Here is a 26,131-nt window from a genome sequence, read left to right as displayed (position 1 = left end):
AGCATTATAAAACATGAGGGATTGATGATGAGCAAAACAAAATTAAAAATAAAGAGCTTTTCAATTCTTGTATTTGACTAGATGCCCTGTAGTGTATAGATATGTCCTCATGTGTCTAAGTGCATGTGAGCTTGTGTGGATATATATGAACTGCTCTAATATAAAACAATGCTAAAATATTGATAATCTTAAGGAGGGGCTGAGCAATCGGATTACTATGGTAACTATCATGGATAGCACCAACTCAGTCATCTCAAAAAGCGTGCATCCACAAACACATCTTAGTTCTGTTTTTATTTTAAAAAATACATTTTTATTGTAGCACCATTAAACATCCTCCACTTTAAAAAAAAATACACATTAATGCACATAAATTATTGGGAAATTTCACATGCAGGCTAATAACAAGTTATTAAACCTTAGCATTAGAGAGATTTATAGAAGACTTCTCCCTAATGTCAGTTACATTTTGGAAGAAAAAAACTATCCATGAGAACCAAGGAAAACTTTTAGGCAACAAAACTCCACAATACTGTAACAAAAGCTCACAATTTCACTAAGATTTCCTTTTTCCCACCCTGCCTTGGAAAAATATTATACTGTTCAGATGGGCTTCTACCACAAATCACAGCCCAGAACAATTTCTGGGAATCATTTCTGATTCCTCTCCTAGGAGGATAAAATCTTTTGGACCAGAATAAAATACATATCCTGCATTAATGAGACTTTAGCATAATCCAGATTTTTAAATGCTACAGGAATGTTTACAGTTTGACCATGGTTTTGTTTGTCAGTAGTTCCCCCATCCTATCCTACTTAAAAGCCACGAATACTTTGAATAGCTCAGATAGAAGGCACAGCAGCACTATGAATCTGCAGAACAACATATGCAGGGATCCATTGATCACATGCCTGAGAGAAAAAAAATCTAAGCAAGAAATTTTTCCCTACTTTAAAAACATTATGAAGGTGGTAAAAAGTAAAACATTAATGTTGAAATTTTGATTTTACAGAATATAGATACTGAATATTTGAAAATATAAGAATGGGGAAAAGGATAAAGTTAAACATAAATGATTGGGAAGTTTTTTTGTTTTATTTTATCAGATAGCAAAATTGGATGTTTCTTCAATATCTTACAAAAATATCTTACAGTTAGATTAATTCTTTTTCTGTCTTTAGTTGGGCTAAATTGACCAGACAGATAATATTGAATTTAAGCTATTGATCATGAAGCACTGAGGTAATTAGCTGAATTCTTCAATCTCTATTTCACTTAATGTCTATGAAATAGATCTGTGTATTTTGTCAACTGCTAGCTTTTTATTTGTTTCAGTGCTTAAATAAAATAGATCAAGAGCATGGTCAAAATCAAAAGGTTACTTCACAATAAAAAAAATTTTGAAAATGAAATTTTCCAGAACAATGACTATTTTTTAAAAAAGAATCTGTTCATTTCATAAAATCAGATTCTCAGAATTGAAGGGGCTTTCTGTCATTTAATTCCAATGATTTGGTGCAGATATTTCCAACACACTACCAAGTTTCTACTTGAACACTCCTAGTAACAGAGGCACTATTATGAAAGGCCATTATATGTAAACATCTCCAATTGTCATAATTTTTTTTATATTAGGTCAAAATCTGCCTCATGTATTTACTCCTTACTGGTCTTAGCCCCACAAATTTTCCTAATTCCTATGTCTCTTGGTTTATTAAGAAATAGTTTTTTCATCAGTGAAGAAAACATGATAGTAAATATATAGACATAAAGTTTGTGACAGAAGATATCAGGATCATTCAGTAAAATACTTTTCATTTTCCTCCCATTTTGTAGATAAGAAAAATAGATCCCATATGCAATTTGCCCAAGATCAATACCAAGTTCCAAACCTAGCTCTCTTTCCACTATGTCAGGTTGCTTTTACCTAGTTACCTAATTTTGAATTGATCATTTTATAGAACTGGATGCAATACCAGCCATCTCTTTTCTAATGTATTTGCTTACATAATTTTTCTCCTTTTTGGATAGACATTTTTATTAATAACATGGGAAAGAGTATGATGTAATAAAACTGCTTTGATAGTAGTGAAGCATAGTGGTACTAATTCTGTATCTAACATTTATTTAATAAAGAGCCATCTATCATTAGGGATCTTGTCTTTTGTCTATAGGCAGCACAAGATACAAGAATACTCCCAAAGCCCTTAAATCAGATTACTGACATTCAAATCCTGCCTATAATTAACTACAACTTGTGTGATCTTGATCATAGGAAGTCATAGAACTTCCTGTTTCCTCAACTATTAGATGATGGGGATTGGACTAGATGGTTTCATAAAAACTTTTGCAGTGCTAAATCTCTTATTCTAAAAATAAAATTTGAAGATAAAAGCAGACAATATTTTTTTGAGCCGGTGCCAAAATAATGTAAAGGATATTTTTTCTCATGTTAAGTCTGATGCATGATTATTAATTTTCTGCTTGAATACACTCACAGGCAGTCCATTCTACTTGTAAATGTCTCCTTTTGTCATATTAAAACAAAATCTGCCTCATATAGTCCCTCATTACTGGTCCTAATGTCACAGATTTTCTTGCTTCTTGTATTTCCTGATTTATATTGACTATACTTGACTAAGTCAAGTCATGAGCATTTTAATAAGCACCTACTATGTGACAGGCACTATGCTAAGGGCTAAATGTAACCCACCAGATAGCTGTAAGGTATGAAATAATGCTACACTCTTATTGGTGATAATAGCAGCTTACCTCTAACCCACATCAAAGATTCTTAAGAGACTTTATGAAAATTATCTTCCTTTGAAAAACAAAATCATTTTCAGGTATTGCCCTAGACAAGAAAAAAAATCAAACTGAGAGATATTTGCCTGGCTTTAAGGAAGTGTTTTGTTGCTGTTGACAGGGATAGTTCAGCAGATGGAAGTAGGATGGGGAATCTCTATCAAGATTAGAGGAAAATTCTCCTACATATAAAGGTAGAGGTACAAAGTGGAGAAGGGGAAAGTCAGACAAATAGAGAAATATTAAGTGCAATGTTTTACTACATCAGAAAAAAAAATCTTATTTAATCAGAAATGTAAAAGAATGTATTTCATTATTGTCCTATTGTCCAACTATTTAGCATTCTTGATAGTATCAATCAGTCAATATGTATCAAACTGAATAGAAGCAGTGCATTAATATTTGTTAATAAATTGTTTAATTTTAGTAGTAGGAATGGGAGATATTTTCTTAAGATGTACTTAACTATCTTGGAGAAAGGGTTTTCCCTTACATTTCAAAATAGGTTTCCCACAGAATTTATATCTATATACATATATATGTACACACATAAACACATGTATATGTATATACACACATATAATTTTAAAAACTATTTGGATGCAAGCCAAAATACAATATATTAATACAATTTTCACATAAAACTGTATCACACCAGTGTTGACAGAATGTTGGAAATGTTAAATTCTTATTGAAATTAATAAGCCCAGTTGTTTCTTTGGTTGCAGGCTTGCCACTCTTGTGAATAATATTTAAAGTAGCAGAATGTGTCCAAAATATTAGCACTATCAACTTCATATGGTTTCTCTAATTTGTGTCCATTTGTATCATGCTCTTACATTTTTTTAAAAGTTCAATTTTGCTAAACAAACTTTTTGAAAGCTATAAAGTGCATACTGCCATCTCTACCAAAAGGGTAGAAATACTCTTTGGAGGATAAAAACCCATGCAGACAGTTTTCAATTTATCTCTCTCATGACAGAAGACGTGAAAAAATAAGATATATTTTTCAAGAAGTAACAAATGGGCAATTCCATTATTTTATATGCACTAGTGTAATTGTTCCTGCCTCTAAAACTCACTAATAGGAAATATGCTATATTAAATTGGAAAAGCTATAACCTTTACCAACTTTGCATTACAGGAGATTTTTTTGTGCATAGTTAAGAGGACTCATTTAAATTGCCAAAAAAAGTTTCATCTTTCATCTAACCTGTCATGTCCTGGGAAGCTGTAAGCTTATCTAATTCCTAAAACTTTAGTGAGACACTGTCCTTATCTTTATACCCCATAAAAATACTGATATTTTGAATAATAATTACCACCTTGGAGTGGCTTTCAACAATAATAAAATTGGAATCCTATTTTAATTGTATCTATTTCAATTTGATTAGAGGTTCAGAAACAAAAGAAAATTTCAAACCCCTCAGAATATATTCAAAATTGAAATTAATATATCTGATTTTTCCCTGCTAACATCTTTTTCTATCTAATTGCTAAAATGTGAAGTTAAAATAAATATGTGAAAACGTGTAATTAAAGGAAAAACAATCATCTAAACTGGGCATGAAACTACAAGGTAGCTTATTTATTCAGTAGGAATGAAAACTAAAATGTTTTATATCTTAAAATCTGGATAATATCTATCTTCTCCTAGTCAAGACATGTGTAATGTGACCCATATGCATGGATCCCTGCACTGTGGAATCACTTCAGATGAACAAGTAGGACTTGGCCAAAGAAATAAATGAGAGCAGCTCCAAATGGATTGACTGTTGAAAACAAGAAATGCATGCTGCCTCAAATATGACTTTATTTTCCTGCAATGTTAAGTGAAAAAAACTTTACTCAATATTTCCTGACCCTATAGCTGTGGTTGTCTTCATAAAAAAAAAAAAAAGAAAAGAAAGAAAGAAAGAGAATCACTTTTTTTTCCCTCCACCTCTGAAGCAAATATATTATAAAGAAAAAAAAATTTCTTTTGTTGAACTCAACGATCCCTTCTACTGTTCCTGAGAATCTTTTCCAGCTTATTAAGTCCCCATTTTATTCTCTATCAAAGAGAAGATGTAAAAGAGATGGAAGGACAGAATATAACACAACTGTGAAATTCATTATTGACGATTCAGGAAAGCACAACAGAAAAGCTTATATTATCTATCAGTTCACCTCAGAGTAAACTAAAAGAACTCAGTCAAAAATGATTCCTAAAAAAGGGTCAAGGTAAGGAGAGAATATTCAAATCCCAGTCCTCCAAAAATATTGAATTAATCTCTAGTTCACACTGTCTCTACACTTTTTCAATTGACTTCAGGAAATAAATGTTCAAACTAATGTTCTTGACTAAAGGGAAGATGCTCAGATAAACACATGAATAGGTCAACAGGTTAACAATATTCATCTGTATAGTTTAAGTAGGGTAGGGTAGGAAGAGCTTATGAATCTTAAAATTGCCAAAAATTTTTAAAAGGACTTCATCCCTTATTTTAACACATTATTACATTGCTAATTTTGGTTATTGGTCATCATTCAGGAAATCTGTCCCACAAGGATAAGCATGAGCTGACTGGTGGTTAAGCTGCTTTTTTCAATCAGTTGACTTTCAAAGCTGAGATCAAATTAAAAATGGGTACTATTGACAAAGATCAGATCTCCTTGTTTCTCTTTAGCGGCTGGCCCACTGTCACAATGACATTCCGCTTCGATGATAACTGCAGCTGTGTCATTTCGACTTAAGCCATCACTTCTATATGTTGCAGTTGGAGGACAACCATTGGGTTCTGCACAACCATTGATGTGAGTAAGGGACTGCATCTCTGGAGGGCAACAGAGATGATTCACACATGCTTTGGAGATGCACGGTGAGTTACAGAGGAGCATCCAGTCCTGCTCCAAGGATTCCTTCTGGTCCACATATTCTGGCTGGATGGTTACATTATGGATCCCTGCACTGTGGAAAATTTCTCGCATTTTAAAATTGGCATCTTGGTAATCTTTGCTCTTTTGGCACTTGATGTGGAGAGTGGCAATGTTCCTCCCACTTACAAGTTCCCAGATGTGCATTTCATGTATGCTGCTAACACCAGGTACATTGGATAGCTTGCCCACTAGAAGAGAGAAGAACAGATAGTATACAAATGAGTACCAGAATTAAGAGTATTTTATAAAGATATCAAAGAAAAATTATTAACCAATAGTTCTGTCCTACAGAACTACAATATATATGGAGCCCATTTAAATGTTCCTATCTCAAATAACTTGTCTTGATTTAAATCAGCCCTCACCAAGTAAGAAAACACTTACCTCAGGAAATAAATGTTTAAACTAAAATGACTAAAGAGGAGATGCTCAGGTACACACATCAAGAAGTCAACAATATTCACCTGCACAGGATAGGTATGGTGGGGAGGGAATGGTTTGTGAATCTTCAAAATGCCAAGCATTTTTAAAAGGACTTCATCCTAAGAAAATTACTTGTGCTCTAAACAAACATCTCTCCTTATTTCCATAATATTTTAAAATTTTCAAAGCACTTTGTTTATAATAATCCAAGAAATATATTATACAAGTATTATTGTCCCATTCATTATATACATAATGAAACAACCATTAGGCATTGCAACTGAAATTTAATCCAAAGCCAGGTCTCAGTTGCCTCAAAGTTTAATATTCCTTTCACTGGAGCTTGCTGTATTGAAAAAAAAAAAAAAAACTAACAAGTATTAAGTGCCTACTATATTCTAGCCATTTGCATTAGGCATTACAGATACAGACATAATAAAATTATTTCTATTCACAAGAAACTTACATTCCAGTGGGAAGACAAGTACATATATAAAATATGTGGAATAAATACAAAGAATAAATACAAAATGGTTTGAAGGGTTGCAATGTTCAAAGTGAATTCTCTTTTTCTCTGAACTCTCACAGAACATAACAATGCCAATACCAATTTTTGCATGTCATACTAGCTTGCCTTATGCTGTTATTTAGCCATTTCTTATGTGCATTCTTTTGTCTAACTAGATTGTAAGTTCCTAAAAGGCCTCATTCATTCATTCAAAAAGCATTGGTTAAATGCCTACTATGTGTCAGACACTCTGCTGGTTGATAGAAATGCAGCTGCAAAAAAATGAAATAGTCCTTGTCCTCAAAGCAGTTTACATTCTTTTGAGGGGAAATAGCAAGTACACAGAAAATCCAATACAAAGTATATATAGTATAGATACAAAATAATTTCTAGGAGGATCTCAGCAACTAGAGAGTAAACATAGATTTCCTGTGGAAGGTAGTACTTAAGGTAAGCCTAGGTAAGCCTTACAGGAAACCAGAGATTCACTGTGGTAGAGGTAGTATAGGACTATGCAAAGGTATTGTGGATCACTGTCACACGTCAGGGCAAGATTGGGCCCATGAATAAGATTAATGACATTGCTATGCTGTATTTGATTGACTGCTAGTCTGTGAAATAAAATAAGACAGGACTTTTAGATCTCTGCAGTTTTAGCTCATAATAAAATCTTTTACCTAAAGGACAAGAGTTAAGGGAGAAAACTAATCAGTATCATCACAAGAGGAGGTAGTAATGATTCTGGACGATATTTTTACAAATACCTTATTAACAACCTCACAGGTAGATACTATTATTATGCCTATTTTATAGTTGACGAAATTGAGCTAAATAAAGATCCAATGACTTGACCAGTGTCACACAGCTAGAAGACCTAACACACTCTATCCATTGTGCCATCTTGGGCTTAAGAAATGTTGGTTAGGAGACCAGCTCCATATTTTATACCACATTGATGAATACAACAAAAATAAATCTGCACAAGCCAAGAAAACGACATATACTGTTAGGCTATTCCTAAACGGGAGGTACCTTTCCTTACCCAGTCCTTTAGGTACCTTTCCTTACCCAGTCTCGAGAGGAGATAGTTACACACCCAACGAAGGTTGCAGCAAGCACATTTTATTTGGTACAGCTCATGATGTCTCCCATGATGTCTCTACTTCTCCCTCATCCCTTGTCCCTTATATCTTCCCCCCAACCGTCCTCTGTTTCCCCCAGGTCACATGCCTCAGCAACAGTCCTTCCAATGGAGGGGAGTGCTTGCCCCGTTCTCAGCACGTACTCAGTGCATGACTGTGACTTATTTCTCTTGCTGGAACACCTACTGCACACCTGTCAACAGAATACATGCCCGGGTGCCTCAAACCAATTCTAGTTTGTACTATTAACCAAAGCATTGTGTTATAGGGGTCATGGAAAAAGGGTGGGGTGGAAGGTTTCAGGGCCCAACAATACACAATGTAAAGGAAAAGAATAACCACAAAACAATAGTGAATGCTGAAAAAATCACAAACAAATCTGGTTCCAAAGAAGATATGAAAAGACATTCCCATTCTACCCACTTGTAGAGGTACAACAACCATGACTAGGGTACACTGCAGTGATTTTCAGATTTTTTTTTTAATGTATTAATTAATTTTGCTTATTTTTTCCCTTTCTTTTTTCTTTAATTATATATATATATATATGAAATGACTTTCTGGGAGAAGGGGAAGGATACTGGGGAAATTTTTGGTTATAGAAAAAAATAAAAAGGCACACTTAACCCTGTTAGCCTTAGTTCCTTATCTATAAAATGAGTTGCCACAAAAACCTCCTAATGGATTCATGAAGAGTTGGACATAACATAAGCAAATGAACAGTAGCAATAGGATGTGGAGATAGAAAAAGTGGAATTGGGATCATCTGAGGTCTGTTTAAAAAAAAAATCAGATATACCAAGTATATATTCATTTTGTGAACTATATCACAAAACACTGACTGTCTTATCAATATTTTCAATACCAAAATTAGAGTGAAGAGATATTTTGTGAATTAAAATGTTTGCCAAATTGAAAAAAGATACAATTTAAAATTTTACTAAATTAAAAACCTGTATTGTATGAAATATATTCCATTTTCTTAGGACAGTTAACAGTTTGAAAAATGGCATAATTATTTTCCCCTGTCAATATTTGGATTATTCCCATTAAATTATTTTATTAACAATATATATATTAATATACAATGCACTATACAAACATATATACTATATGTACATGGACATATACACAACACACATACACACATACACACATTCATATCTTGAACTCAGATTTATACCAAAGTCAAAACTAATACTTATGGGTTAAGTTTTTAACCCGAGGCTAAGCAAAAAAAATACAGATCAATCCAAAAGAGGTCAAGAATGATCTGAATTTTAATCCATCTGTTTTCATGTGCTATAATAAACTGAGAACCTTTGCCATACTTAAAAATTCAACTAGCAACTCTGCAGTATCTGAAGCAAAAATGCTTTTCAGATCACTGAGAGCAGCAAGACAGCAAAGGTTCTTGACAAAAAGGGTATGGCAAATTAAAAGAAATCATTTTGGTCTATCTCATAAGGGTGAAAAGTACAAGTGTTGACTCGAGTTCCACATTTTCAAAATTCATAGAAATACAGAACAAAAATGTAAAGTCTGACATAAGGGTCACATAACTAGAATGCAAACACATGATTGAGTTTCTACAACCTCAGAGAACTGAGGAATTCAGAATACATAAATAAAAATTTTCCCCAGAAATACCACATACATTATTTTTGTCATTAAAATTAAGAAAAAGTATGGCATAATGGATAGAGAGCTGGCCTTGAAGCCAGGAAGACCTGGGTTTATGTGCTACTTCACACCTGCTATGTGATCCTGAGCAAGTCATTTAACATTAACACGGTCTAGATGCCAACCTGCACAGTAATGGAATGTCCTCATCTGAGATTTCAATAAAATTGTAATTTCAGTTTATATGTCTATCTGTTCAATAAATTACATTGATAAAGGCACCACAAATTAAAAGTAAATTCAGCTTACCCAATTCTTCCAAATTGATACCTTTAGGAACCATTTGTAGTAAGATGGATGCCGTCTCCTTGATGAGTGGAAAAGCAGATGACAAAATGATGATGACCATGATAATAGTAAGGCTTGGATCAATGTAGCACTGCCAGTTACATGGTTTATCTCCCTCCAGAGGAAGCACATAGAATATGATAGCAGTAATTACTACAACCACAGATCCCAGTGCATCTCCCATTACATGCAACAGAACACCTACCAGAAAAAACAAAAACAAAACATGTGAAAATCACAAACATCATCTCAAGCCTATCAAGAATTCAACATAAATCTATCAAGATTTTTGCACATATTACTTTATGAGAGAAGTATGATGGCTCAGAAAGACATACAAATAAAGTCATTCTTCAGAGAGTCAAGTAAACAAGCATTTATTATATACTAAAATACCAAGAAAAGCAAAAATGACACTGCCTTCACAGAGCATACAGTCCAATCAGGAAGACAAATGCAAATAACCATGTACAAACAAGTTATATAAAAATAAAATGAAAACAATCAACAACAATTGAACTTTTGTACTATGAACAATTGAAGGCACTAGAATTAGGGGAGAAATAGGAAAGACTTCTTGTATCATTTCACCTGGGACAAGAAGGAAGCCAGAGAAGCTAGAAGGCAGGAAGAAGAGAAAAAGTCCATGCATGGAGGTCAACTAATGAAAATGTCTGGAGTTTTAGACTTGGGAAGTAAAATGCCATCTGCAGCCAGAGGAAGAATCATTTAGATGGAAGGAATACTATTTATATGAAGCATACTATTTCCACCTTTTTGGTTTGTTTGCTTTTTCTTGTGTTTTTTTTTCCCTTTTGTTCTATTTTTTAAGAATATGACTAATACGGAAATATGTTTAAAATGATTGTACATGCTGACCTATATCAGATTGCTTGCTATCTTGGGGAAGGAAGGAAAAAAAATTTGGAATTCAAAAATCTTACAAGAAGGAAACTTATTTTTACATGTAATTAGAAAAATAAAATACTATTGGGGAAGAAAGGTATCATCAAAAAAAAAAAAAAGAAGAAGAAGAAGAAGAAGAAGAAAGAAAAAATAAATAAAAAACAACAGCAAGGAAGCCAGTGTTAAAGGAAGTAAAGAAATAAGTAACTCCAGGAGCTTGGAGAAGGGAAGAACGGTCAGGAAAAACACTCACTAGCTGATAAACCTAAAGAAGGCATGAACCCTCTATTTCATCCTGCCATCCTGTCTTCTCAAACCACCTTGATTATGATCCATTATAAGTAACCAAAGTGGACAAGTGAGTCTATAAATGGAAGCTTTATGATTATTATCATAAAGATGTCTATTTTAGATTGGTCTTAAACTATTTTAGAAGGATAGTGAAGTCATACTAACTATATGAGTCTGGGCAAGTCATTTAACTATGTATCTCAGTTTCCTCATCGGCAAGATGAACTGGAGAAGAAAATGACAAACCACTCTAGTATCTTTGCCAAGAAAACACCAAATGGAGTTCAAAAGAATTGGACACAACTGAAAATGACTGAATAACAGTTAAAAAGGTGATACAAAAAGGGAAGTTCTTTTTCATCTCCCTTCTTTCTAAACAAACTTTATACTTTTCCATGTAAAGACTTGCCTACAACTTATTCAATTTTTATATTCTAAAACATTACATTAAAACAAAATAAGTATTCTATCATAGCTTTGTGTTTAACAAAAGACAAACTATTTGTTCTTCAATACATGAAGAGGTACTAAAGTTAACAGAAATGTCTTTAAATGCCCTTTATGGAAGGAAATACTAGACATAGACATGTATCCTAGGTCTTAGGAAAAGAAACTTCAGAAAGTATGAACAAAATATGTTTACACTGATCATATAGAAAAAAAAAATGTTTTGTCTTTGTCTTTTTCCCTCCCTTCCCTCTTCTATCTCTTATCTCCCTTCTCTCTGTTCTCTCTCTCTCTCTCTCTCCCCCCCTCCCTCTGTCTATCTATCTCTCTCTCAATTCAAGAATCATCCAGAATATTTCACAATATCCAAAAGAAACCGTAGACCTAATCTTTAATGCTCAGTACACAAAACAGGCCAAAGCAATTCCATAAATTTCATGTATAATATACATATAGTCAGGCAGGAGAAAAGTGAATTTCTCTTTGTTTTGTTTTTCAAAATAGAGAGGTGTGTATGAATGGAATGTGAGGGTGGGGGTAAAATGTTGCCTGAGGTCACTATAAAATTTTGTTACAAGAGAACTATATTAATGTGGGAATAATCTGTAAAGGATTTTAATATTAAAAAAGCAGATCAATAAAACTTCTAAAAAGGAAAAAATGCATACTTTGTGTGGGTTCACAATCTCTTTGTATCCGTTTGATACCTTTCAAACTACCTTAGCCATTTTTTTTTCCTAATTGTTTCCTAAGTGTTGTCATTGTTCTTTCAATTAGATTGCAGGCTCCTTAAAGGTAAGGGCAATATCTTATAATTATTTTATTTTTTTAATCATTGTGCCCATCACAATGTTAAACATGGAGAAGATGCCCAATAAATATTTTTGCCTGATTTCCGTCAAAATCTTTCTGATATGGACCACTCTTGTCAATATGTCATGTATATAGATATCAGATATGAAATCCAAAAATTAATGTTTAAACCCAAATTCTGACAATTACTACTTGTGTGACCATTGGTAAGTTATCTAATCTTTCTGGGCCTCAATTTTTTTTATCAGTAAAATGAAATGGTTGAATGATATGATCTTAAGAGCCCTTTGTATCTCTTGATAAAAGTCCTATATTCAGGTTTTGTATAAAATGTTGGAGATATCCTTCCATTTCCCCTAAGAATGATTCAGAGCTTAAGGGCTCTTGGAATCATAGAATTTCAGAGATGGAAGGGACCTCAGAGGTCATGAAACCCAATATACCTGACAGTAAATTAGCTATCTCAAACCCTTATTTTTACAAATAAGGAAATCGAGGATGAGGGAGAGAATGATTTTCAAAGAGTCACAGAATTTTAGATTTCTTAGGGACTTTCATGGCCACCTAATCCAATCCGTACCTGAAAAGATACCCCAACAAGTGGTCACCTATTCTCTTTTTTAAGATTTCCTATAGGGGGAAATCTACTACTTCCTAAAGCCAGTTATAAATATCTATTATTGACGTAAAACCTAAATTTTACTCTCTGCAACTTCCTTCACCCATTGCTTTTTTCCCAACCATTTAATTTTTTAAACTAAACTCACCAAGCACTTCCTTTATCTGAAATACTGTGCTATGCTTGGCCCCCATACAGTTGGGGGATCTTAATAGCTATAGCAACAAAATCAATGACAACTTGTTTTATAGAGTGAGATTGTTTGGTAGAGTTTAATAAAAGTTCATCATTTGGAAAATGACTTAAATCACATGGCTAGTCACAATGATGTTAAGTATTCCAAAGATGGAATTCTTTTCTATTACCCTAGTTGCTAGCAAGGTAAAAAAGAAAAGAAACAAACTGAACAATCAAAATCATGAATGGTATCAAATAATACTCCTTGTCTTTGACATCATCTCCGCTCTTGGGAAAATCGTGCATTTTGTTGAATTTGTTGATAAACTAGAAAAGTCTTTTACATCAGTATGGCAAACCTACTACTTTGTGTATTTTGATGAAATTAAAAATACTTTGCGATTAGAATAAAACAAGGAGGAAGGGACATATTAAGATAAAGAGGCAGTGATTTTCCAGAAGATTTGATATATGAAGTTCCAACTAGTTACAGCTTAGAAAATGGCAAATATTTATTTCAGATAAAAATGTTCATTATCTTCTTTTTCAGACTCAAACTTCCTACCTCTTATCCTGCCTGAACCTACAAGTTAAGTAACAGAACAGTGCAGTACAGAAGTGTGAGTCAAGGACCTGATCCAAATTCCAGCTCTGTTACTTGCTGCCTGTGTGATATTAAGGATGTTGTTTAACTTCTCTCGCTCTATTTTCTCAGTTGGAAAGATTTAAAGGATTTCAATTTATAAGATCTCCTCAGCTCTAAAACTCTGATCCTATGAATCATGACATAAAGTTCTGTCACAAATCTTGGGGTTTCAATTTCCCTATAGATTCAGGTCAAAAATGATGGCGTCTGAGAGATATGGGATTTCATCCAACACGATCTCTGATTTCAATTAGAATTAGGGCTGTGGAGACAGGAGTGAAAATGGAGAAGAAACAGCTTTTTATAAACAGGATGCTCTGTGAGACACTTCCCCAGTTCTGGGGTCACAATGTTGTCTTTTAAAATAGCTGCTTACATGATGAAAGCTTAACAATGCTACAGACTGTGTGTAGTGTAGGAAAAGGTGGGGGAGGAAAAGAGAGAGTGGGTACCTTAGAGCATGATCCTACAGCCTACAGTAAACTCTTTCTGGTTCTAGCTCTGCCATTTACCTAGTTGTGTGACCTTTGAGAAGTGACTCAACCACTTCGGGCCTCACTTCCCTCTTCTGGAAAATGAGGGGGGTTACACTAGATCATCTCTAAGACTCCTTTCAAATCTAATTCCATGTGATTCTAGGTTCATCCTTTAGCATAGCCTTAAGAAAGGCTGAAGAGATGGATGTTCACAGCGATAGTATTGGCAAGATTCAACAACAGTAGCTGTAGTCTTTAATTCAATGTGTGCAGTATGCAGGACACTGACAAGACAGGAAAAAGACTTGCATTGTTCAGATTTACTGAAAAATCAGCACAGGTACTTCCCCATCCTTATGTTCAAGTAATCACTTAATTGAATTTTTGAGTATCAAGATCTCTTGTTTCCTTCCCCTCTTTTTTTCTGTTCTTTTGTTTTATTGCCTCTAGTCAATTCAATAGGCGATGAATAAAGAGTTTCTGAAGCTTGAAAGTACCAGTGGCATAATGAGTAGAATTTTGGATTTCACCTCAAGAAGATGCCACTTTGAATTCTGCCTCAGACTCTTACTGGCTGTAAGATCCTGGGCAAATCACTTAATCTCTGCTTCAATTTTCTCAGCTGTATAATGGGGATAATATTAGCACCTACTTTCCAGGATTTTTGTAATGATACACACATGATACAAAGTGAATAAAGTGTTTTATAAGTTTTAAAACATTATATAAATGCTAGTTATTATGTTCAAAGACTGTGTTAATTGATTGGCAGTCAATATACATTTATGAAGAGCTTATTATGTGTCAGGCATTGTGCTAAGTGCTGGGAATTGCAAGACATGATCCCTGCCCTCAAGAAGTTCACATTCTAATGAGGGGGATAACATGAAAGCAACTATATATATAAAAGAAACATGCAGGACAACTTGAAGGTGATTTCAGAGGTGAGGAGAGCTGGAAAGACGACCTACACATAATAGTCTTTGGGATGAGTCTTAGAACCGAGAGCCAGTAGATATAGGTTAAAAGGGAGAGTAAGTGAAAATGCCTGGAGTCAGAGATGGAGGAATAGAAAGAAAGAAGGCCAGTATTAGATTGACTGTAAGTGGGGCATCTGGACCCAAGATTTCATTAATGCAGGGAACTCCCACTGAGAAAACTCCCTCAGCCAGTGTAGATCTGCAACTGTTTTGCATCCTAAAATCTTAATGTTTGGGGTATTGGGACATTAAATGACTTAGTTCAGAGACACAGTGTCAGTGGTGGGATTTGACTCCGAGGCCAGCTCCCTATCCAATATACCGATGAATTTCCTAGCCACACCAAATATGTGACTTTTTTTTTTTCATCTTATATATGGTTTTGTTCATGTTGGATGCCTCTGGTTTCTAGATCAAATGAGATAATATTTGTAAAGTACTTAGCATAGTACACATGGTACTATTTAGCATAGAACACATGGTAGCCATTTAACGCTAATTCCTTCCCTTTCCCCTCCCCTTTCCCCTCCCAGTAGAATACAAGCTCCATCAAGATAAGGATTATCTTTTGTCTTTGCATACCCAAGACCTAGAACCTTGCACAGTAGGCACTTAATAAATAATTGTTGGATAGAGGTTAATAATTGAGGAAATTATCAGTGCTACAGACTATGCATTATAGGAAGAGTTGGGGAAAAGTTTTCCTTCATAGCAGTTCATTAAGATTTTATCCAGTGTTTTCCAAACCATCTGAAATTTGCCTTTTGTTTTTTGAGAGTGGGTCTCTTAATCATATCTGGGCTGGAAATGCAGCAGTTATTCCTGTATTAAAGAAATTTTGACCTGATTCACAGTTAACTTGAGCTGCTTCACCCTTTCCTTGGCAGCCTTATATTCCTTCCCCTCAAAAATAAAATTCTAGTAGCTTGCCATATGGGTGCTATACATAGAATGGTCACCTGATCAGTTTGATTCCTATTGCAATTCAAATGATCCACAAGAATCAGCCACTCCAGAATGGACTACATGGATGCACCACCATGTCCAGTCTAAAGTTTAGTCTAATCATTACTATGTTTCCCAAAGTCAAGAATAGGACTTTTGTGTCTTTTGGGGACCCAGTCCCTAAATGTTGGCTCTAATGCTGCTAAGGGAAGGTTCGGACAAAATTCTACCTAGATTAAAAAGTACCCTAGAGCAGAAATTTTTAACTTTGGGATGGGAGGGGGTAGCATTATTTTTTGGCAGAAAGATTTTTTAATGCAAAACAAAATTACAAAAGGAAAGAAATTATATTGAAATGATCAATTTTTTTTCTTTCAAAATATTAAGTTCATGGACCCTAAGTTGAAAAACCCTGCCTAAACCAATGCTGATTCTATGATCATGAGCTCAGATGGCAGGACAAATAAAAATATAGTGGTAGAAACATTAAGCGATCAACTCTCAATCTTTACTGGGACCTTCAGGGTTGTACTTGAAAGAAATTTCATGGGAGGAAAATTTGGATTCCAGTGCCTCAGGGGTATGACACTCTAGAAAAACCTGCCTTGGCAATTCCCAGGGTCTTTCATTCCTGAAGATGAAGCTGAAACTGACCAATTGATGAAAATACTAGTCTCCAATATATCATAGATTAAAGGTGTAGTCCAATTCCAACACACACACATAAAAACCTAGATGAGTTAGAGGCACAGAATAGTCAAATAACTTGCACAATGTGATTAATACAGATAGTAAGCGGAAAAAAGGAAAGATTAGAATCCAGCTCATCCAAAGTCCTTCCATTAAACAACAATGCTTCTATGATTCTACCAAAAAGAGACTATACTATAGAATTAGGGAAAATTAGGAGGAGCAAAAAAGAAGAGTAATAATTAGTAAATGTGTTCAACTACGGGGTATAATCAGTATCACTCTAAAATTGAGCTGCAATATCCCTCTGGAAGCAATGAGAAAATAAGAAACTAGGGGAACCAATTACACTTGTAAGTGCAATTTGAATATTTTCAGACAAATCTCTCCTCTCCTGAAAACCAAATGGAAATAAAGAACAATCATGGAAGTATGCATTATCGAAAAGAAAAGATTGTCTTTTTTTTTTTCATAAAGATCTTAGAATAACATACCTCTGATATTCAGGGCTTCCGACTTTTTCTCTTTTTTCATAGTCTCCTCTTGAGGTTCATTCTGGGTGTTAAAAGAATCACCTGCATTCAAAGAAGAAACCTTGTGTTGTGTATAATTCTACAAACAAAAAGAACCAAGGGACTCAAAAACAATTTTTAAAGCCTTATCAGATTAGTAGGGTCCCCTTTATCCTCCATACACAGACGCACCCACGTATGCACAAAAAGCCTCCCTCCATTACAAATAGAACAGTGCTGGTTGGCCTTGAAATAAGCCGTGTGATCAGCTTTGGACTTTGTTCACTCTTCCATTCAAGTTAAAACCAATTCAAAGGAAACCAAAAAAACCCTCCTCCCCTGCCCCTAAAAATTGAGAAATGAGGGAAGAAATGATCATCCTTATAAATTAAATTTTAAAAAATGCTATTGTTTCAAATTTTGAGTATGTGTGATAGAGATGAATAAAGGCAATGACAAAAAAGGAAAATTAAGCCCTACGAATTGAGTTGAGTGCAGTAAAATAAGATAAGAAATGAATGGGGGACCAATAGAAGGGGGAAAAAAGGAAAGGAAAAAGGGCTGAGTGGGAAGATGAAAAGAAGGATGAGATATCCAGAGGATGCAACTGAAAAGCACCTGCTTCACGCGGCTGCAGAGTCGCCGCTTTCTCCGCCTTCTGGGGGTCGGAGGCCATCCGGAGAGTTAGGGCCGAATCCGAACCCGGTACCCCAGCAGTTGGCACAGACAGCGGCTGCTGCTGCGCGCTTATTGCCTCCGGAGGTGCCGAGGGACTTTTTTTGCTGCCATCCAGACGTCGCCGGCGGCGGCCACAGGTGAACCAGGAGGAACAGTCCTGGAAGATCAGCAAGCCCACCAGGTTGACCGCCAGTCCCAGGGCCCCTACGATGAGCACTAGTTCTGGATTATCAATACGCTCTGGCCGCGCCAGGCGCAGGATGGCCTCCACGAAAATGGTGAAACACAAGGCTGTGAGGAAGACCGCGTTGCTCAATGCCCCCACTACCTCCGCTCGCCTGTAGCCGTAAGTGGCTCGGGCCCCTCGGGTGTGGCGGCGAGCGATGAACCCGGCGGTGAGTCCCACGCAGAGCGAGATCAGATCGGACAGCATGTTGAAAGAGTCCGAGATAAGAGCGATGGAATTGCCCAGGTAGCCCGACACCAGCTCAGCCACGAAGAAGCCGATGGTGAGCACCAGCATGAAGATCAACCTGCAAGTCTTGCCCGAGTAGCGCCCCATCTCCTCCGAAGCCCAGCGGCGGGAAGGGATCGCTGACCTTCTAACTGCGGCTGAGCTCAATTAAATTCACCATGCCGGCCCACCGCAGCTGGGGATTCCCTGCAGCGCACCGCGCTGCGCCGCCTTTTGGAGAGGGGCGCACGGAGTGTGTGCGTCCCGGGGTGGCTGCGGGCTACGCAGGCCTCGGCAACAAGTGCGGCCGCAGACCCTGCCTGACTCTGAAAGAGCCCCGAGTACCCGGCCGTCAGGCTTTCAGCAGCCAACGCCGCCCTTTGGCTTTTTTAATGAGACAGAGAAGAGCGCCCCTAGCCTCCAAACGTTCAGCTGAAAGGAGTGGCCCAGCGGCTGCTGTCATTAGAACACCGCCTCCCTCTACCCTTTAGCCCTTTATAGCGTGATAATGATGAGGAAACTGAAGTTCAGTGATTATGCCTAATTATATCTGGCCCATGATCCAAATAGTTTAGAGACAGGATGTGAACCCCGATCTCCAACTCCAATAGCTTACTATTTCTACTGCGTCGTTCTGCCTCTTAAACCATGACAGAAAGAAAAAAAGAAAGAGAAGGAAAAGGAAGGGAGGGGGGAGGAAAGAGGAGACAGAAACAGAGAGATTTTTGATGCATCCAAAATGAAAAAAAAAAAAAAAAAAACATAAGGAAGGCCAGAAGAAAGACAAACAGGTCAGATCTGAAAGTTATATTTTGAATTGATAATATACTTAAAAATGAAAAGCAAGCAGAAAAGCTGTTTTAATAGATTCGTGTACAATCCTCTCATATTCTACTTTGTACATGAAAATGGTCATTTTAATTGATAGTTAAGTTTAGAATTAAAAATTTTTGAAGTTCTGTCCCTAACGCAATGACACATCAACTACACTTTATATCAAAATTTATCTCAAATAAAGTATCTTCTGAGAATATCAGATTTTGCCCCCTACCTCCACCCCCCACGCACATAAGAGCTATTGAATCCTCCTTAGGTAGTGAATTTCCCTAGCACTAAAGTCATTAAATGGAGACTTGGTAAGGGATTTATTGCCCAGGTAAGATTAGATTAAATGATTTCTGAATCCAGCTATGAAAGTCTATGATTCTATGAAGGGAAAATATCTTAGAGACTACTAATAAGCTTGGAAAGAACATGAGACTATGTATACAAAACTGCCATTCATCAACCAGCAACAGATGACTCCCAAATGTAATGGATTATATCAGAAAACTGTATCTTCCATCTCCCACCTTGTATTTGTTCAACTGCCCCACCAACTTACAAATGTTTAGTATGTGATTAATAAATTAATCAAGTCAGTAGCAGCAAGAGATAGGATAATGTTTGCAATGCTTACTTGCTACTGATTAGTATTCATCATTACTAATTGGACTTTTGTGCCACTGACCATTAGAAGAAATAACAAGATCAGCAGACCTAGATCATGGGAATAGTGCTTAGTCACTCACTCTAATTACAAATAGCAAAAATTGTGTCATAGTCTAGGAGGTGGAATCACAAGAAAACCATTTCCCAAGGAAAAGGGGGTCTCTAAGTTTCTCAGGTATCATTAAGCTAGGATTGTATAGATACATACCTTCCTCGAAGAAGTCAGATCAGACTTCCTCTTTGACATTCAATTATTTTTTTCAACACTTAATAATACATAGAACTTAACAAGTTGTCCAATTTCTTCTTAGAAGCCTGAATATGCAGCCTTAGAGGGGAATGCTGGAGTGTAATTCCACTTGTAATTCAAAAAGATACTACAGATGTTTTAATGTGGTTTCATTGATTTTTAAATTAAATCTTATCAATAAGATTAGTTATCATTCATTTGTATAAGTATGGCTGAAGAAAAGGTTTATAAAATAGAAGTTTAGATTTGTGATACAATTATGAATAAGACATCTGCCCAGTCCTGAATTTATTATCTTTTCCTCTTAATATCCATGGTATCTGACTATTTCTAGGAGTAGCACAACCATTCAAGCTCTCTCCCATTTAAAACTTTGGGATTATCTTTTGACTTTTCCTTTTCCATCATTTCTCAGATATAATCAGCTATCATGTCCTATCAATCCTACCTCAGCAGTCTCTCACTATCTATTTCAACTGCTACCACCCTAGCATTGGATTAATATGTGTCATAGTCCCCTAAAAAGCTATAATTTCTATGAGTACAAAGACTACTAGTGTCTGGTTTAGAAAGTATCAGTGCTTGTATATTTGAACTGAGTTGAAAATTTTCCTCTATTTTGAGAAAAATTGATTTTAAAAGACTAGATTTTTGAAATAGGTAAATTAAGATGGTAGATAATTTTTCACTTTAACAAAGAAATAGTGAAAAATTATCTTTTTAATATGACAATTCTCATAATGATGCTATATTGTTCAAGCCTTGTTCAAGACTTGTTCATCTCTAACACAGATTATTATAATAGTTTTTTAATGGCTCCCCATGCTTCAAGTCTCTGTCCTTTTTAATCCATTTTTGAATAGCTATCAAAATAATCTTCTTAAAGAACAGGTATAAGTCTTTTTCCCTTCAAATATCATTCCCTGCTCAAAAACCTTTCATGGCTCCATATTTCCTCTAGGAAAAAAAACAAAAATCAATTGCTTAATATATAAGGCTCCCCATAATCCAACTCCAGAAGACTAATCAGACTTTTGTATCTTTGGTACTTATTTAATTTTTCAACAATCAATAATAAATAGAGCTTAATAAGATGTTCCATATTTTCTCAAATATATATCTTCATAGATAAATTGATTATTAGATACACATATATCTTCTTGTTACAATTCCAGCTGTATTTAATATTATTTCTCTTCACAAATTCTATATTCCAGCCAAACTAAATGACAAGTTGTTTGTCACACTTGACATTACTAGAATATATATTCTTTCCTGATTTCTGCTTTTTAAAATTCTTCTCTTCTTCAACGCAGGTAACAGGTCCTCTATAGTCTATCTTTATTTTAACAACTGAAAATTGCTTCTCCTTCCTCTAATTCTTCTGGAGTATTTATCTGGTTCTCTCTTTTTCTCTCTTCTTCCTTCACTAGCTTTCATCATACTTATTGGTATACATGCCATATCCTCTAATAAAACTAGGTTCTTTGAAAGAAGTGACCATTGTAGTCAATCTTTTTATTCTCAGTACTTAACACAGATTTTACAAGTCAACAATCATTTATTAAGTGCTTACTCAATATGAAATTCTGTGCTCAGTGCTGGAGATACAAAGAAAGGGGGAGAAAATAATCCCTGTTATAAAGGAGCTTGCCTTCTAAAGCTTACTATATATATATACGTATATACATATACGTATATATGCATATAGTACTTGAAAGACACTCTCAGAAGGGAAGTCATTAGCAAGTAAGGGGACTAGGAAAAACTTTCTGGAAAACTTAAAGTGGATCTGGAAGGAAGTTAGGAAAATTAAGAGACAAAGGTAAGAGGGCAGAATATCCTAGGGATGGGAGATAGTTTGTATAAAGGGAGAGGAAAAGAAGATTGAATGTCATATTCAAAGAAATACAAGACCAATGTTGCCGAAATAGAAAGTATAGAGGAGAGTAAAGTGATAAGAAACTTGGAAAGAAAGGAATCAGGTTTTGAAAACCAAAATAGTTTATATTTCCAGCCCTACAGTTGATATTAGAGGTAATGGGGAAACACCAAAGCTAAGTAAGTAGAAGAGTAACACCATCCAATCTATACTTTAGAAAAATCATTTTGCCATCCCAATGGATTGGAATTAGGATAGACTTAAAATATGAAGACTAGTTAAAAGGCTACTACAATAGTAAAAGCAAAAAATGATTAGTGCATGTATGAGGGTAGTGATTGTGTGAGTTGAAAGAAGACATGAAAGTTGTGAAGAGACTGAATATTTCACATGAGTGAATGTAAAGAGTTGAAGATGACCCTGAGGTCATATAAGTCTCGGTGACAGGAAAGATGAAGGTGCCCTGGACAATTATAAGAAAGCTGCACAAGGATAGTATTTTGGGAAAAAGATGCATGGTGGCTATAATCAGGACTCATGGGAGAACAAGCTTAACAGATATCACAATCACTCAAATAATTAGAAAAGGTGAGTCATTTTAGGAATAAGAATGAGGGATAACATGGAGAGTTGAGGGTTTGCAATAGTATTACAAAATTTAAAAATAAATAGAAGGCTTCGAATACTTTTGGATAGGTCTTACATGAAAGGAAGATATGAATGAGAATCATATATAAGAAGAGAACACTCATGTTTTACATTTTGCCTCTGTGGAGGGGAGTACTCATATTAAGAAAATAATTGAAATGCTGAATCAATCCTTTAACAAGAATTATTAGATGCCTACTATGTGGTAGGCACTGAGTGAAGCACTGGGATTACAAAGATAAAATATTGTAGACCCTAATCCTCAAAGAATTTACATTCTACAGGGGAAGATAGAACACTTGCACATTTAAGTTCATATAAAATAGATGACTGATTGTCTTTGTTCTCAGTAAGGACCAAAAGACTTCCCTATGTTGGCATCAAGGTACAGTGTGTCCAACTTTAACTTATCAGACCAATACAAGTTTGAAAGGCTCTGCCACAGATCATAACCAAAAAGTTCATATGACCACTTGGAGGGGAGATGACTCTTAAAAAAAAAAAAGAAAGTGCATACAAGGTAATTTGGGAGAACATTCAAAGCTAGAGGGGATTGAGAGAAGTTTCGTGAAAGATGTAGAGATATCTGTCCTTTATTTGCGAAGAAAACTAATGACAGGGTGAAGGCTTGATTCTTGTATAAATTAAATTTAAGTGAGGCAGATTTGCACAAAGTCACCAATCTCAATGTTTTTTCCAAAGTCATTAGAGTTCAGTGGAAAGAGAGAAGTCTAGACAACTAACTGTCCCAGAATGGCATCTTTGATGTCTGACCACATTCTAAGCGTTCCACAATATCTGCTTCAGCTTCTTTCATGGTCATTGGAACAAATTGTTCTCATCCACACTTTCTGCTGGGAAGTCTTCACATGCTTGGAGTACATCCCTCCAATTCACCAAAGGTTTGAAGTCCATTGGTTACCCTCAACCTGATTTAATCTGTTTGCTGAGACAATTTACCAGACTATAACTGCTCTGTGTGCTACAACTTCTTAGAGCCCTATGTGAGAGCTGAGAGCCAGACATACAGCAAAGCTGGATGAGCAGCCCTGAAAAAAAAGGGTTTGGCAAGTTATCACACCAGAGATGTGCTAGTCATCCTTGAACACCCCATGAATTACCTGAACCTTTAAAAAAATGAGGCATTCTTAGAGATGAGGAGTGAATACATTCCAAACATGGGGTGGGGAGCAGTATCTCCCATTTTCTAGATAAATGAGCTTAGATTCAAGTTGGCTTTAGCAAATAATGACCAAACTCAAGTACCATGAAAAGAAAATGTTAACTGCTGCAAATGAGAGTTATCCTGGTATAATAAATGGAGTATTAGACATGGAGAGATTGGCTAAGCTTTTCTGCACAAGTCACTTAACTTCTCTGGGTCTTAGTTTACTCATCTGTAAAATAAGGAAATTGGAATTGATGACTTCTAAGAAGGATGTTTGCCTCTCTAAACCTATGATTCTAAACCCCTATGTAATGCATGATCCAGAAAGAACAGAATCAAATATATCTGGAATTCTCAAGCAACTAAATAGAAAATGTCATGGATTTTTCCTGAGAGGATGAAGGGAATGGAATGTTTGATATTTAGATATAAGAAAGAACCTTTATTCGAGAGCACTTGGTTATTATGGCTGCAATTCTACCTTGTCCTATTACCAAAAAAAAAAAAAAATCAGGGTTATTTCTTGATAATGTGCATAGTGGAAAGAAGGCATTTATAATCATTAGCATTCATTTGTAGAGACCTTCAGTTTACAAAACATTTTCCCTCAAAACTCTATGAGGAAAATAGAGCTAATATTATTATTTCCATTTTAGAGATGAAAAAGTAGAGGATCAGATATGTGTGTGTATATGTGTGTGTGCGTGCATGTATGTGTGTGGTATTTATATGTGTGTATATATGCACACACATATACACAGAGAAAAAGAAACACACATTTACCTAAATATGTATATTTTAAATAACTTTCCCAAATCTAGACATGAAATAAGTGGTAAAGTGGGGTCTCAAACCCAAGATTTCTGATTCTAGTTTACTATCCAAGCTTCTTAGACAGAGAAAGGACAAAGAGGGGTTAATAAAATGTTTGAGAAGAAAGGGGTGTTAGAGAAGAAGGATAGAGACCAAAGTAGTGCCCTACAACAGTCTCCATCTTCTCGTGCTGAAATGAGTTAATATACATAATGGATTATGTAATCTTTAAAATGCCATTTAATGGAAGTTATAAACAGTATCACAGGCTCATAGATTTCAATCTGTAAGAGATGATTACCATTATAATTTAGGGATTGGTTCCCCCAAGGAACTTAAGAAAAAAGTTCATCTTACCAAAGTCATTGAAATATTTCCAGTTCACATAGAAGCTGCACACACACACACACACACACACACACACACACACACACACAAACAATCTCCCTCATTGACAGTGTGGTTCCCAAAAACAATAACCCTGATTCCAACAGAAATAACCCTCATTTACACAGAATCTTCCCGGGGAGATCAAAAGTCTTTACCTTCCTTTGTTTTCTCTCTTCACAGCAAACCAGTAAAACATAAAAAAGGAAATACTAGTCCAAGAAATGAGGGAATGAAGATTTCTAGGGATAGGGACAGGGAATGGGGTTGTGATTCCACTGGTATAGAGATTTTTTCAGATGAAAGAACTTTCTACTATTGCAAATTGGAACCTTTTCTACAACTTAAGTCTTAGAAAGCTGTTTAAAGCATTGAGAGCATTGGCCTATAGCCAATAAAGAGGAAGGAGAAGGGGGAGGAATGGGATTTAACTTAGTTTATACTTTCCCTAACCTCCATAATGTTAGTTAACTTCTGAGCATCTGTGCTGTGTAGAGTTTCTTACTACCAGAAAGCAAAGAAGAGTATATTATCTTTCTTTTAAAATCATTTGTAATGTGCCTTTCCCATCAGTATAAATGAAGGACTCATTTGTCTTTAAATTTTTATCTTAAGACTATATTATTTTCCCAGTCACATGTAAAGATTGTTTTCAACATTTGTTTTTGTAAGATTCTGAATTCCAAACTTTTTTCCTCCCTCCATCATCTCCTCCCTCCACACTCTAGCAAGAATCTGATGCAGGTTATACATGTACATTAATTTTAACATATTTCCATATGAATCATGTTGGGAACATTTGCCTTAATGCTAATAAAATAATATTTCAATAACTAGAAATCAGTCATACAGCCTTGGGAAAAAACATTCTCTCTACTTTGGCACCCAATATATTGGAAGTATGTTTTGTCTTTGTACCAATGGAAGTTGACCCCAATTTGGATTACAGCTGATATTTCTATAAGCCCCTTATATATTTACAATATACTTCACAGCTATTAATTCATTTGATCCTTGCAACAACTCTGTGAGATTAAGGAATGAATTTTTATCTCCTTTTTATATATGAAGGAACTATGGGTCAAGAAT

General features: G+C 35.4%; 1 protein-coding gene across 1 annotated transcript; it reads right to left on the bottom strand.

The window, feature by feature from the left end:
- Positions 1-285: 285 nt before the first annotated feature.
- Positions 286-18,897, bottom strand: SLC30A10 (solute carrier family 30 member 10). Its single transcript, XM_051998269.1, has 4 exons — positions 17,890-18,897; positions 17,254-17,334; positions 9,731-9,970; positions 286-5,913 (listed from the first exon to the last, which is right to left on the bottom strand). Exons 1-4 carry the CDS (start codon positions 18,509-18,511, stop codon positions 5,426-5,428), a joined length of 1,431 nt encoding a protein of 476 aa, XP_051854229.1. The 5' UTR covers positions 18,512-18,897; the 3' UTR covers positions 286-5,425.
- Between the last annotated feature and the right edge of the window lie 7,234 nt (positions 18,898-26,131).

The sequence above is a fragment of the Antechinus flavipes genome, chromosome 4, assembly GCF_016432865.1.
Source record: "Antechinus flavipes isolate AdamAnt ecotype Samford, QLD, Australia chromosome 4, AdamAnt_v2, whole genome shotgun sequence".
NCBI lineage: Eukaryota > Metazoa > Chordata > Mammalia > Dasyuromorphia > Dasyuridae > Antechinus > Antechinus flavipes.
The sequence above is the reverse complement of the archived record's forward strand: the minus strand, read 5'-3'. Positions and strand labels throughout refer to the sequence as shown.

Excerpts from the sequence above, each read along its gene's own strand:
- SLC30A10 (XM_051998269.1), bottom strand. The coding sequence starts at position 18,511 with ATGGGGCGCTACTCGGGCAAGACTTGCAGGTTGATCTTCATGCTGGTG. Across the intron at positions 17,335-17,889 it reads TCTGCAGCCGCGTGAAGCAG|GTGATTCTTTTAACACCCAG; the intron begins GTGCTTTTCAGT and ends CTTTGAATGCAG. Across the intron at positions 5,914-9,730 it reads TATCAATTTGGAAGAATTGG|TGGGCAAGCTATCCAATGTA; the intron begins GTAAGCTGAATT and ends TCTCTCTTCTAG.